Raw genomic sequence first — 13,262 nt, forward strand, 5'->3', positions numbered from 1 at the left:
TCACATCAAGGATTTATTAGAGCTCAGTAAAAATATATACGTGTGTGTGAATATATATATTTTTTCAACCAGTGCACAAGAATTAGAAATTAGCCCCTTATTGGTACTTGGCAACTTTTATGTTCAAAATTAGCTGTCAAACACTATTCATGTATGAGTTCTCTTTCTCTTGATCAAAGAGTTTTGGGGGGAAAAGTTTCTTAAAGTACATCAGACAGGGATAAAATGGGGTCTGGAATAAAGGACACATTGTGAAGACAGCAGTTTAAAAAGAATCCACTCTCTTTCAGAATTCCACATCTTAATTTGGGGAACATATTTTTTCACAAGACTCCAGGAATTAAACAACATAGAAGAGTTCAAGTGTTGAATTTACCAGGTCATTTGCCATTTCTTGTCTTCCAAATGCAAGGCCAGTGATAGTCACCAGGGTACGTTTTCTGTGAACTGAAAATCACTAGACAGTTAATACATTTATCATAATAATTTCCTAGAATCATCTAGTTCCCTGTGCCCATTAAATGTACATTTGAGTACGACAGAGTTTCAGAGAAAAACAACGAAACAATCACTATGATAGCTGAAATATGGCTTCATAGGAAACAGGGCTACATTTAATTAGCTTTGATTGTTTATGTGTCTTTTCTGTTCTTGTTATAGTTCATATCACTGGCATAGACTCATAAGCCAATCTTCCAATTTAAGTTACTACCAAAATTTACAAACTTGACGTGAAGAGTACATTGTATTTACAAAGAACTTGGCACTTACAGAATAAATTATTGACTTTTTAAAAAAAATCCAGACCAGGGCACCCATGGTTCAGGCAAATGGGAACGCCTGATGTCTTATATATTATGCTACATTAACATGAATAAATAAATTTCCAGCTGGTAATTCCTCCACAGCGCTGGCCCTGGTGCTGAAAACAAGTACCTTCCATTTCTAATCCATGGGGAGGGTAGAGAAGTTATCAGTCCAGAGAGAGCAAAGGTTGCATGTTTTCTTCCTCATTTTTATCCATGCGTTTTAGCACTGTAGGATCCACAACTGATTGGGATCTAGAAATGATAAAGCCAATGTCAGTGCGTTACTGCCAAACAATCACGTTCTCTTCTCTGTCTTTTCTCCTTTATTACTTCTCTCATGGATGCGGATTAACTTCTTCTACATCAAGAGATTTATGAACTGAGAATGCTGCACATTTAGAGAGATACATTTATGGTGATGTTTTGCATCAAAGGAAACAATCCCCTCTGGCCTCTGAATAAAATAATGCACAGCAGAGGATTCTAAATACACAATAATAGGCTCAAGCTCTCTTCTTTACAATCAAGCAAGAGACTTTTCTTTGAGACTGAGAATTTCTAGTACAGGACTGATGTATTCCAAGAGATCACCAAATGGGGGAATTATTACAGTGAACTTATTGTTATAAGAAAAGAAGTAGAAATAAAAGGAACCTTGATTCCTGTCTGAAAGGGCTCTATGAAACGACTTCAACAGGAATGTGCATTTTTAACCATCTTTTTTTATATTTAATGAGAACATTAGGAAAAAATCAATATTTCAATATGAGTTTTGTTAAATTTTCCATTAGGACATCTGAATAAAATCAATCTTACTCTTGAAAACTTTAAGAAAAGTAGAAACCCCTCTTGTTTAGTCAGCAGCACTTTATGATTAGGAAAGCAAATAATGTGAAAACCCCTTACACATGCCTTTGATAGCAGGTGGGAATTATATCTCAATTCCTCACTAGGAAACAACATAAAACTGGGAAGGAGGAAAGTCAATGAAAAGTGCTACTGCGGTGGCAGGAAGCTGCCATCTTAATGGCTATGGCATTAAAGAAGCAGCTGCCCTTTTAAATTCTCCTCCATAATGAATTTTTCCCCTGCTGCTGCATTCCAACCATTTGGCTATTGCTGTGGCAATATGCCACTTAGCAGACCTCATTAATTTTCAAAAAGAAAGACTATAAGCTAAAATACAACCACACATGCTAATGAAAAAGAACAGCAATGGAACTAATTATCAAAGCAAAAATAATTACAGAATTAACTGATAAACTGACTCCTTCATTTAAATAAACTTAAATTCATTTCTAAAGAGAGAATGAAAAGGAAGGTGAGAACTTTAAAACAAGGAGGTTTATTTCCTAAGTCATTTTCACTATTTTACCTCAATAATAGGTATTAGATGCATATGTCAGAATGGAGACTGACTGCAGTTGAAAGTGGTGTGTGTGTGTGTGTGTGTGTGTGTGTGTGTATGTGTGTGTGCAGGAGAGAGAAAGAGACAGAGAGAGAGAGAGACAGAGAGAGAGAGAGAGAAGGAGAAGGAGCAATGATAATTTATCTTAGAAAAAAGTACATGAATAAAATACATTTTAACACAATTGACAATTGCACAAAGCACTTAATAATTAGACCTGTAACACTTTTTTTCTTAGACTCAACTGAAATAATTGGTTTCCCAAGATGAATCCATGCTAAAATATACAGGGGTTCATTTAATGTCCTGCACTAGAGCGTTACTTGACAACGAGTACCCACTAGACTATAAATTCCATGAGCAGGGACTTTATCAGTTTCTCTCCTTGCTGTGAACACAATGCATGTCACAGAGTCTATTACACAGTAGGATTTCAATGTCTTAACTTTTATCCAATAAATAGTTTCCATACTGAAAGAGGATGGGTATCAAGCATTGAAAGCGAAGAGTGATGAAGATAAAGCAATTTATCCTGTGGAGAAAGAAATTCTTAACAAAAACATTTATTTTAAAATTCTCACAAAGTTAAATATATAAATGTTGAGGCATATCCTAATAATAGTCATTAAGTACACACCAAAGCTCTTCAGACAGCACAGAGTCTACAATATAAGCATTTGCCATAATGTTCTATTAAAACACACATCATACAAATACACATACACATGCACACACATCTTTTAAACCCTTACGTTCGTTCCTTGACTACTTTTACTACCAAATGTAAAATAGATAGCTAGTGGGAAGCAGTCACATAGCACAGGGAGATCAGCTCGGTGCTTTGTGACCACCTAGAGGGGTGGGATAGGGAGGGTGGGAGGGAGGGAGACACAAGAGGGAAGAGATATGGGGACATATATATATGTATAACTGATTCACTTTGTTATAAAGCAGAAACTAACACACCATTGTAAAGCAATTATACTCCAATAAAGATGTTAAAAATTTTTTTAAATAAAAAAATTTATTAGAGGATATGGCAATTTTAATAAAATATTTTAAATTACAGTGCACTAGCCAACCTGGGATTAAGTTCCTAGTTTGCTTATTTTTTAAACATCTATGCGGCTGCTTCCCACTAGCTATCTATTTTATGTTTGGTAGTGTATATATGTCCTAGTTTGCTTTTATCATGCACTACAGATGTCAGAATTGTTGGATGATGAACGCTCCTGGCTCATTATGCAGAACAATTCCTCAATAAAGCAAGCCAGGCAGAAACAATTTCTGATTAAGATTTTTTTGATATTTTATTGCCCCAAGAGTACTGCTGTTTTAGTCTAGATTTTCTTTTTTGCTCTCTTATACAAAACAACAGGGTGATTTGTGCAGGACCATAACTGTTAATAAATTGGTTTGTTTCAACTGCACTAGAGGAAGTTACTTAACATTAACTCATAGTACATCTTAGCAGTCTCCAGCCTCTACTGTCTTTCAATGAATAACTTGTTTTCCCCTTGAAAACCTATAGCTTAACTTTAATTATCCAGGTATCATTTATTCATTTATTATGTATCTACAATATTGTGCTATACCTTAGTGTTTAAGAGACAAGATTTTAGTCAGAAATGAATTCCAATTCCACCTTCTGCTATTTACTAGTTCTGTGACCAAGGGAAGGCTATTTAAACTTCCTAAGATTTTATTCCCTTACCTGTAAAATGGGGAAAATAATACCTACATCATACAGACATATTGAGGATCAAGTGCGATAATGCATGCATAACCCCCAGCATTAATTCTGGCAGATAGCATATGGTAGTGGTTAAGGAAATGACTTAGAGAATACTATTACCTGTGTTCCAACATTAGCATTGTAGCTTTGTAGCTATGTGAAATGTAGAAGTTACTTACCTTCTCTGTATCTGGGTCTCCTCATCAATAAGATGGGTATAGTATTACCTTATTAGTTGTTTAGAAAAGCAAAGGAGTTGATGTATACAAAGCATTAGATAGGGTTTGGCATGTAGTAACAATAGGTGTTGGATATTATTTAATAAAATGGAAGTGCATATTACCGTAACAACATTAGTGTTGATGCTCACTGCACCTGTTGTGTGCCAGGCACTATCCTGGGTCCTAGAGGCGTAAGGTAAAACACATTCCCCGAGTTTAAGGAACCCACTCTCTAGTGAAGTTTGTATTCTTTCACATGATTATACTATCTCTCCACAAATTTATACAGAGGAACATAATCTTCTAGCTATACAAGTAGCTAAATTCACCCAAAGTAACAGTTATCTACAACTCTTTGGTGAAGGAATGATTTTTCCCCTCTCAATCTAAGAATGATATAAAACTGGAAAAGGAGATGGAGGAAGGGTGGAACCTAGAAACAATTTTCTCCCATCCTTGATGGGGAACTGCCATCCCCTGCCAGAGAGAAGATAAAAATAAAGTGAAACAACTTTCTTGATCTCATTCTTCAGGAGTTTTCAAATAGAACCATATAAGCTTCATATGATACAAAACCTACACCAAACAAAGGATGTCTGAAATTCCAATCAGCCCATGTCAGAAGCAAGAAACTCAGGGTTGGGGAGGCCATCGTGCTATAAGCCAAGTCTTCAGGGGACAAAATGGCCTAATTAATTGGAGAAGAAAATCAGGATCCAAAAAGACTTCAAAAGGTGGATCGCCTGAACCAAATCTAACAAGATGATGTCAATTAAAGTAATGTGCTTGGAGGAAAAAGCTAAACACAGAAATAAAGAATTATGAGGATAAGGATCTATAAGTAAAGAGACCAGTTTTAAGGGGTTCAGTATGAGTCAGCAATGTGCCTTGGCTGCCTGAACGGCAGCAACAGTGACAACAACAGCAACTAAACGAAGCCAATGAGGTCTACACTGCAAAGCCAGAATTCTGGAACCTCTATGCAAGTAATGATAGCGTCAGATGTCACCTCTACAATTCTAAACACTGCACCTAAAAGGGGCCACTGACAGACAGCAGAGGACTCTTTCATTCATCTAACTGGTGCCTAGTGAGCATGTTTTGTGTGCCAGGCTCCACTCCAGGCACTGAGGATTCAGAAGAGAACAGGATAGACAAAGCCACTAAAGTCCCCCTGAAGCTTACATTGCAGGACAGGGGGATAAATAACTAAATAAAATCAATCATTTCACTGACTAATAATGAACTATGAAGAAAATAAAGAAGGTGATTGATAGGAAGTGGCTAGAATGAGGAGGAAGTAGAGTTGATTAAGACCTGGTGACTGAGAAAGACCAAAAGACCCTCTTGAGGAGATGACCTTTGATTGGGGCCAGCCATTGGAAGACAGAGGACAAGAATATTCCAGCCAGAGGTGACAAGAATAAAGACCCTTGGATAGGAACAAGCTGGGGAGGCTGAAGGAGAATAAAGAAGGCTGTTGTGTCTGAAAGGTAGGGGAGGAGAGAAAAGGTAAATAAACTTAGAGGAGAGAGGTAGGCAGGATCAGATCATGCAGTATATTGCAAGTCTCGATAAGGAGTTGATTGTATTCATTGTATAATTAGCAGTCACTTAAAAATTCAAAGCAGAGAAGTGAAAGGATCTGATTTATATTTTTTAAATATTATTTTGATTGCCACATGGATAATATAATAAATGGAAGGTAGGGGAGCAGGGTAAAGGTGGAGGCAAAGAGAGCAGGTAGGAAGTTTTGGAGGAAGTGTAGGTTATGGGGGTGCAGCTGAGGCTGTAGAGGATGTGGAGAGAGGTGTGCTCAGAGGAGGGGACCACACTAGTTAACAAGTCACAGAAGGAGGGGCTAAAGGAAATGAGCATTGCTAGCTGGCAAAGGAAAAGACAAAGGGACACCTATGAGAGCTGTCTCCAAATCCTCCTGTAGCTCAGTTCTAGAGTGAGGGCGCTCTGTGTCATGCTGTCACAGAAGAGTAGACAAGATTTATATCAACAACATGAAAGACTCTGTACCTCATGCATTGGAACCTTGTTCCATTACATATAGACTATGTGACTTTGGGGACACAAATATCTGTTTAACAAGGTTGCTGTGAGAATTAAATAAGTGAATGTTACCAAAAAAGGTACCTAGTAAGGGCCTAACTCATGAGAAGTTTATTAAAAATGGTAGATTGTAACAATTATCACTGTTAGAATTTTAATTTTTATCAGCAGGAACCTATTCTTAGGCAATGGCTTTTAACCATTTTTGCCTTAGACAACTTTGAGAATTTGATGAAATATGCCTTCTCTCCAGAAAAAAAATGCACTATATATACATTTATATATCTATATATACATACATACATTCAAACATATACACACACAGTTTTGAATACAACTTTTATCACTTTACATACCACTTTGAGAGTCCATCAATGAACCCCTTTGGTGAGAAGAGCATATAACTCAAATTAGGAAGCCTTGTTTTAAGAGGAGGGAGTTGAAAAGCCCAAACTTGATTTAAAGATAAGCTTGTCAATTAGTGGAGAAATTAAAGCCGAAGATGTTCCTGGCCTTTCCGTTCTCTCCAAGGAGTTGTGGAGCAGCCTGGGGCGAGAAAGGTATCACACCCCGCCCCCCAAGAACAGCAGCAGCTGCAGCAGCAAATAAAAGAGGCCAGTCTCAAAGATGCCACTGCATGAGTCAGTGGTGACCAAATGACCCTAAGGCTTTCCTCAGAGAAGGATGCAAGATAGTGTTTGCAGTGACATGGGAGATGCCCTTGTGTCCTCCCTGAATTAGGTGAAGAGAGACTTGTAGGAGCTGTGGTTCCTATATTTCCTGGATACGAAATGAACCAAGAAATAATATTTGTTATCCAAATGAACCCTGGGCTGGTGTGGCCTGGGGTAGCATAAGAATTAGATGTCTTCTGGTGTGCTACAGAATGCAAACTCAGAGGCAGTTATGCATTTGTGTGTGTCTGGCAACCCCGCTGCCCTCGATCACCAGTAGATTATGGCTGGACATATGTTTTACCCATATTGGATGCAAAACGCCTAGGAAAGTTTTTATTACAGAGCATGTGTTGAATAGATACCCACTGACTGAAAGAAAACAGACCTAATAACACTATGAGAGTCAAAGCAGGAAATCAGATTCTGACTCAACAATGAATTCTGTAAAGATTAAAGCTGTAGGGAAGTAGTGTCTTGCCTCAGGAATGGCTAGACAGAAACTTTTAAACAGAAACTTGGCAGAGATGCTGAAAAAAGAACGTAAGCTGCGAATGTCAGTGTTTGAAGCGTGTGTGTGTGCGTGCGCGCGCTGTGTGGATCCCCTCCTTCAAATGAAATCTTACACAGAAGTCCAAAAAATTGTTTAGATAGTCAGTCTCACCGCAGTGGAGATGGGCACGGTCCCCACCCCCTACCTGCTTGCCCTGAGACACTCAACCAGAACCTTAAAGAACAGTTTGAAAAGCCACTGGATTGGCTGACTTCTAAGGGGTCAGCTAGACTGTGAATTTGGAGCAACACTGAGTTGAGGTGACCTTGAATGAATTTATCTTTGACTTGAAACTCCTTACACATCCGATCACAGGAGCATGAAAGGCTTTAAAATGTCACCAAATATCTACTCCAGAGAAATATAAAATCTGGAGTTGTATCAGGTGTCCCCACCCTGGCCCAATCCACTTCCCAGTGACCTCCAGCATACCTCTTCATGGACTTGGGGGAGAGTTCCTTCTCTACCTCCTTCACAGGCAAGCTGTAAGAGTCCACACCGTATTCACTGTCGTCATCATACTCATGGTCTAGCAGTGTTCTTGCCCAGGTTCCCATATCATAAGGGGGGAGCATTCCCCCAAACTCAGAGGGCAAAATCTCAGGATGAATCAGTTGGTGTAGACTGTTCAGGTTGTTACCGTGCAAAAATATCTACAAACGCAAGAAGAGGGTGGGAGAAAACACAAAGAGGAGAATAAATATCATCCAGATTTTGGGAACTGGGTGGGGGGTGGGGGGGATGAAGGATTGAGGATAGGAAAGCCAAAGCAAGAGTTTTCCATGTCTGTTAAAATATTTAAGCCCCTCATCTACTCTGTGAAACAGGAAGGCTGGTTCTGTAATCCTAATAATTCATATAAAAATCCTGAGGCTCAGGGATTTTAGGTAGCTTCTAGAAGGTCAGATGGTTATTGGTTTAAAGAACTGGAACAAGAAATTTAGTTTCCTGCTTCATAGCTGGGAACATGAGCAGAATCTAATGTGCATGTTGATCTGCACATTATCCTGGTGTTAGCTGTACAAAGCTGGTGATGTGCATAATGAATGCTGTCAAAAGACTCTTCTCATAAGGACTCAACAACTGCTGAGCCCATTCAGGTTATTAAACCCAAAAGCTGTAACCAGTATGGCTTTCTCTTTCTCTTCAGTAAAAATAAGAATACTGTAACCACTAAATTACTGCTTTATAATACAAAGTATGTGATGTAAATAAAAGTAGATTAGCATCATCACAATGAAAAGTTGACATAAGTTTCACATCCCAAAGGACCAATGTTCTACAATGTTACCAGCATCTTCTCTGCTACAGATTTCCATGGTTATCATTCAAATCAGAAATGGAATAATGAGTTGAAACTGTAAAGCTGTGTGTATCTGTTAATTATTCTTATCACTGTCTACATAGAGCTTTCTGTTAAACTGGAGAGTTATTTAAGCTACATACTCAAGATCTGTTTCTCCATAAGTTGCTACATCTTTCCTCTTCTTTCATTTCAATCTCAAGACTTCAGATCAGTCTTCTCTGATAAAGTACTATTGTCACCTCATATAAACTTACATATTTATTTAAAGATTATAATTTATAAGTGGCTTAGAAATCTCATACTTCAGGTGCAAGATGAACAAGCTAAGACATTCATCTTGCTTTCCATACTTTTAGAATCCACTGAAGTAAATATACTGGAAAACAAAGACTAGTCTATATCAAATAAAATGAGAGGAATGGCAGTCACCAGTCAACAAGTAATTTCAACAAATTGTGGAAGAGTATAAAAGCACCTTAGAGCTGGTCACTGGCCAAAATGATCACGGCAAGTGGCTGGTGGAATACATAATGTGGGGCTTACAGCAGTGGAAGATACTGTCTGCCCCAAGTTAAATCAGGTTAATTGCAAATTTTACACCTTCCCCTTCCTACTTACAGAGCACAACAGGAAACACACACACACACACACACACACACACACACACACACACACACACACTCTCTCTCTCTCTCTCTTATAATTTTCCAGGGAAAATTAAGTTCTAGCACCTGAAATCCCTACTTTATTAAGTATACAACCTTTATTTCATCAGATGTACTACTTCATGTCAGAAACCTTCTCTTTCAAGTCATGCAAGAGTTATGGTAATAAATCCTTAGAAAAGTAAATGTAATTCACACTACTTCTCTTTTCACTAACACTCTGTTCCCTCCTCCCTCAACATCACTTTCAGCTTTGGCCTTGTTTCCTCTTTCTCTGAAAAAATAGGGCAACCAGATGAGACCCACCCACTAGCATCTGTGTCCATATGCTTTGCCTTTGCTCCCAGCACAATGGAAGAATAAACTCTACAAAGGCCAACCCCTCCACCTGTGCACTAGAATTCATTCTCTCTTCCACTCAGTTATATTTCCCAAACAATTCTCTCTTGTCTCTCTCACATCATCAAATTTCCTCCTCTTCTGTATCTTTCCCATCAAAGAACAAACATGCCAACTCTACTCTTCCCTTCCCCCCCCATACAGATGCATGAAACCTCTCTTGATCTTACCTCTAGTTATTATCCTATTTTTCTCCTTCCTTTCATTGCAAAACTCATCAAAGGAGTCATCTATATTCATTGTCCAAGTACTTTTGTCCCATTTTTCCTGAATCGAATCCAAATAGGCTTTGCCTCCCACCATTGCATGAAAATAGCTCTTGTCAAGATCCTTCTCACTGCTAAATTCAGTGTCCAATAATTCTCTGTCCTTATTTTTCTTAAACTCTCAGCAGCACTGGATATAGTAGATGGCTCTCCTCATTGAAACGCTTTCTCCCAGGATCTCTTGGTTTCCTTCTATTTGATAGATGCTTTTTTCAGACTCTTTTGCTGGTTATTCTTCACCTCCTCAGCATCTTAACATCAGAGAGCTCCAGGCTTCAGTTCTTGGATTTATTCTCTTCTCTAACTATACTCACTCCTTGGTGATGTCATTCAGTCTAGTGGCTTTAAGTATTGTCCATACACTGAAAATTTATATTTTGAATCCAGACCTCTCTTTTGAACTCCATATTGGTATTTCTACGCTCTATGTGACACCTCCACTTAAATGGTAAATGGAACTTAACATATCCAAGATTGAACTTATAATTCTCTCCCCCAAATCAACTCCTCCCTATTTTCAATGTCAGTTAATCGTACAAATATGCTTCTAGTTTCTCAGGCCAAAACATTTGACTCATCTTTTACTTCTCTCATAATCTAAGTTGTCAGTAAATTCTTTTGGTACTACCTCCAAAATCTGTCCTGAATTCAAACATCTGAACAACTCCACCCTTACAACCCTAACTCAACTCCCATCATCCTTCACACTGTGTTACTGCACTAGCTTCCTAACTGCTCTCCCGACTTCCACTCTTGCTCTCCCGACTTCCACTCTTGCTCTCCCGACTTCCACTCTTGCCACCAACACTCAATTCTCAACACAGCAGCCAGAATGACCATGTTAAAACATCAGTCAGGTCACATTAGTCTGCTCACAATCCCCCATTGGCTTCCTCTTTCTCTTAGAGTAAGTCCTATAAGATCCTCTATGAACTCTTTCTGTTAACACATCTCCTACTACTCACACCCTCCTGCAATATGCCATGCACACATCTGTCTCATCATTTATTGAAGTTTTACTATATTCTCCCCCGTACATATTTTTTCTTCCTCCATTTCATGCAAGAAGTCTGGTTCTTTGGGTCTCCTTTGCCTCAGATTACCTTACAATTATACTTAGGTTGAACTTTTAAATTTAAAAAAATTTTTAATTTTATTTTCCTAAACCATGCCATTGAAGAGATTATGGTAGCTGACCATAATTATGGTAGAAAGAGGGTAGAATATTTTTAAGAATTAGCAAGGAATAGAATAGCAAGCCCACGATTGAGGAAGAAGTGGAAATTTGTGACATCTAGCAGGAAAACCTGTTTCCTGTCAGCTCTTGGGGTGTGGCAGGACCACATCTGTGGACCAGCTGAAGAGTGCACTAGGGTAGTGGATTGAAACCTAGCCATTGGGTTCTGGCTTCAGTAAAGATGCTTGGGAGCAGGAGACCTTAATTCAAGGAACTAATACTAGCTTGAACAGTGAGCATGTCAAAAGTGGCCATGATGGATGGGAAGTTAGGCTCTACATGAAAGATTCCAGACACTGGTGAAATTTTGAGAAGAAGAGACCCCTGTGACACCTAAGGTTGACATTCCCATCAGCCCAGCATGTTGGAAACTCAAAGTCTGATTTAATTTAAGAAAATGAAGAACTAAATGTCTACTGTGAAAGATGATTCACGACTCTTTCCTAGGTTTCCTTTTACCAGTTTTTCAGAACATAGATTTACAGCATCTGTATTATAACTTGTTTGAGTAATACTGTAGTGCTGAATCACTTGGGATTCCAGTAAGGAAATATAATAGCGTTGCATTGTGCATTGATTATATACTTAAAAATTAAAGGTGTTTCAATCTATAATTATTTTCTCATACAAAAATTTCCAAGTCATATAGTTTTAATTAAAATGGTAAAATTCAAATACCTCAGTTCCATCTGGAATAGTGCTAGCAAGGCATTCTTGTAGGCATTGTCAAAATCATCAAATTCCATCAAATAACCCCCAAACCTAGAGCTTTCCTTTTTTTGTAGACTTGATACTCTTCAGTCTTTTCAACAGAGCAAAATCATGTCAAAATCATGTCACAACAAGTCACCCCTGCACTCAAAGTCTTTCAAGTGCTCCTCATTTCATTCTGACTGAAAGCCCAGATCTTTACAACAGTGTACAAGACCGTCTATGAGCGGGCACACTACGTTCCTCCCCGTCCAGTCCCCTACTATCCTCCCCAGTAGCTCATTCATCTCCAGCTTTCCTGGCCTCCTTGCTGTTTGTCAAATATTCCAGGCCTGTTTCTACCTAAGGACCATTGCCTTTGCTAGTCCCTCTACCTGGAACAGTCTTCCCAATACACCCACATTTTCAGCTCTACTACCTCCTAGCTGTGATTTAGAGCAAATGGTTTCACCTTCCATGCCTCATTTTCTCATCTATAAAAGGAGGAAAATAACAATGCTTACCCTAAAGCCTTGTTGGAAGGACTAAATGAATTAACATACCAAGAGTACTTAGAACAGCACGCGGCATAGCGTGAACACTACAAAAGCATTCACTAGTACAATTTGTACTAAAAGCCCCCAGCAGATATTTTGGATCACCTGATCATCCCTTCATAAAACAAAGCTGAAAGTGTTTTTTCTGAGGCACATCAATACATTTTTCCAAATTATAAAATGTAAATTAATATGAATCTTGGTGGTAGAAATAATTCCTAATATAAATTATAATTGTTTACAGAATTCTTCCTCCTAAATTACTAAAACATATTCAACAAATTCATAAACAGAAAACTCCCTGTTCACAAATGTTTGACACCAACACATACTAACAATGATTTCACTTTTACACTCACAGTAAGGCTTTTATGGCACTGAGCTACCTGAAGTGCCTTCTCATTCATGAGAAACATGGAAAATTATCTTCCATATGGATTTAGAAGTAACTATATTTTACTGTGGAACTAATCATTTGAAAATTGGTCACAGCACAGTGGCAAAAATATCTCTAAATGCAGAGCTATTTGGATTCAAATGTTAACTCTACAACTTTACAGCTGTGTAAATGAATAAGCAAGTTATTTATCCATCCTAAGACTTACTTTCCTCAGCTTTTAAATAGGAGATGATGCTTACTAAGCTTACTTTTCAGAGATGTTTGGAGGATAAAATGAAATA

The 13,262-nt window shown here is 38.3% G+C and overlaps 1 protein-coding gene across 3 annotated transcripts in view; it reads right to left on the reverse strand.

The window, feature by feature from the left end:
* Nucleotides 1-300: 300 nt before the first annotated feature.
* Nucleotides 301-13,262, reverse strand: part of CLVS2 (clavesin 2) — a 65,865-nt gene continuing 52,903 nt past the window's right edge. For 2 of the 3 annotated variants that reach the window (XM_059941960.1, XM_059941962.1), the window contains exons 5-6: nt 7,894-8,114; nt 647-1,061 (exon numbers count right to left, since the gene is read on the reverse strand). In XM_059941960.1, the coding sequence (XP_059797943.1) occupies nt 974-1,061; nt 7,894-8,114 (309 nt within the window). In that variant the 3' untranslated portion in view covers nt 647-973. Of the gene's footprint in view, nt 448-646; nt 1,062-7,893; nt 8,115-13,262 lie in introns of those variants that run through there. The other variant, XM_059941959.1, reaches the window with a different exon arrangement.

This window comes from Balaenoptera ricei, chromosome 12, assembly GCF_028023285.1.
Source record: "Balaenoptera ricei isolate mBalRic1 chromosome 12, mBalRic1.hap2, whole genome shotgun sequence".
NCBI lineage: Eukaryota > Metazoa > Chordata > Mammalia > Artiodactyla > Balaenopteridae > Balaenoptera > Balaenoptera ricei.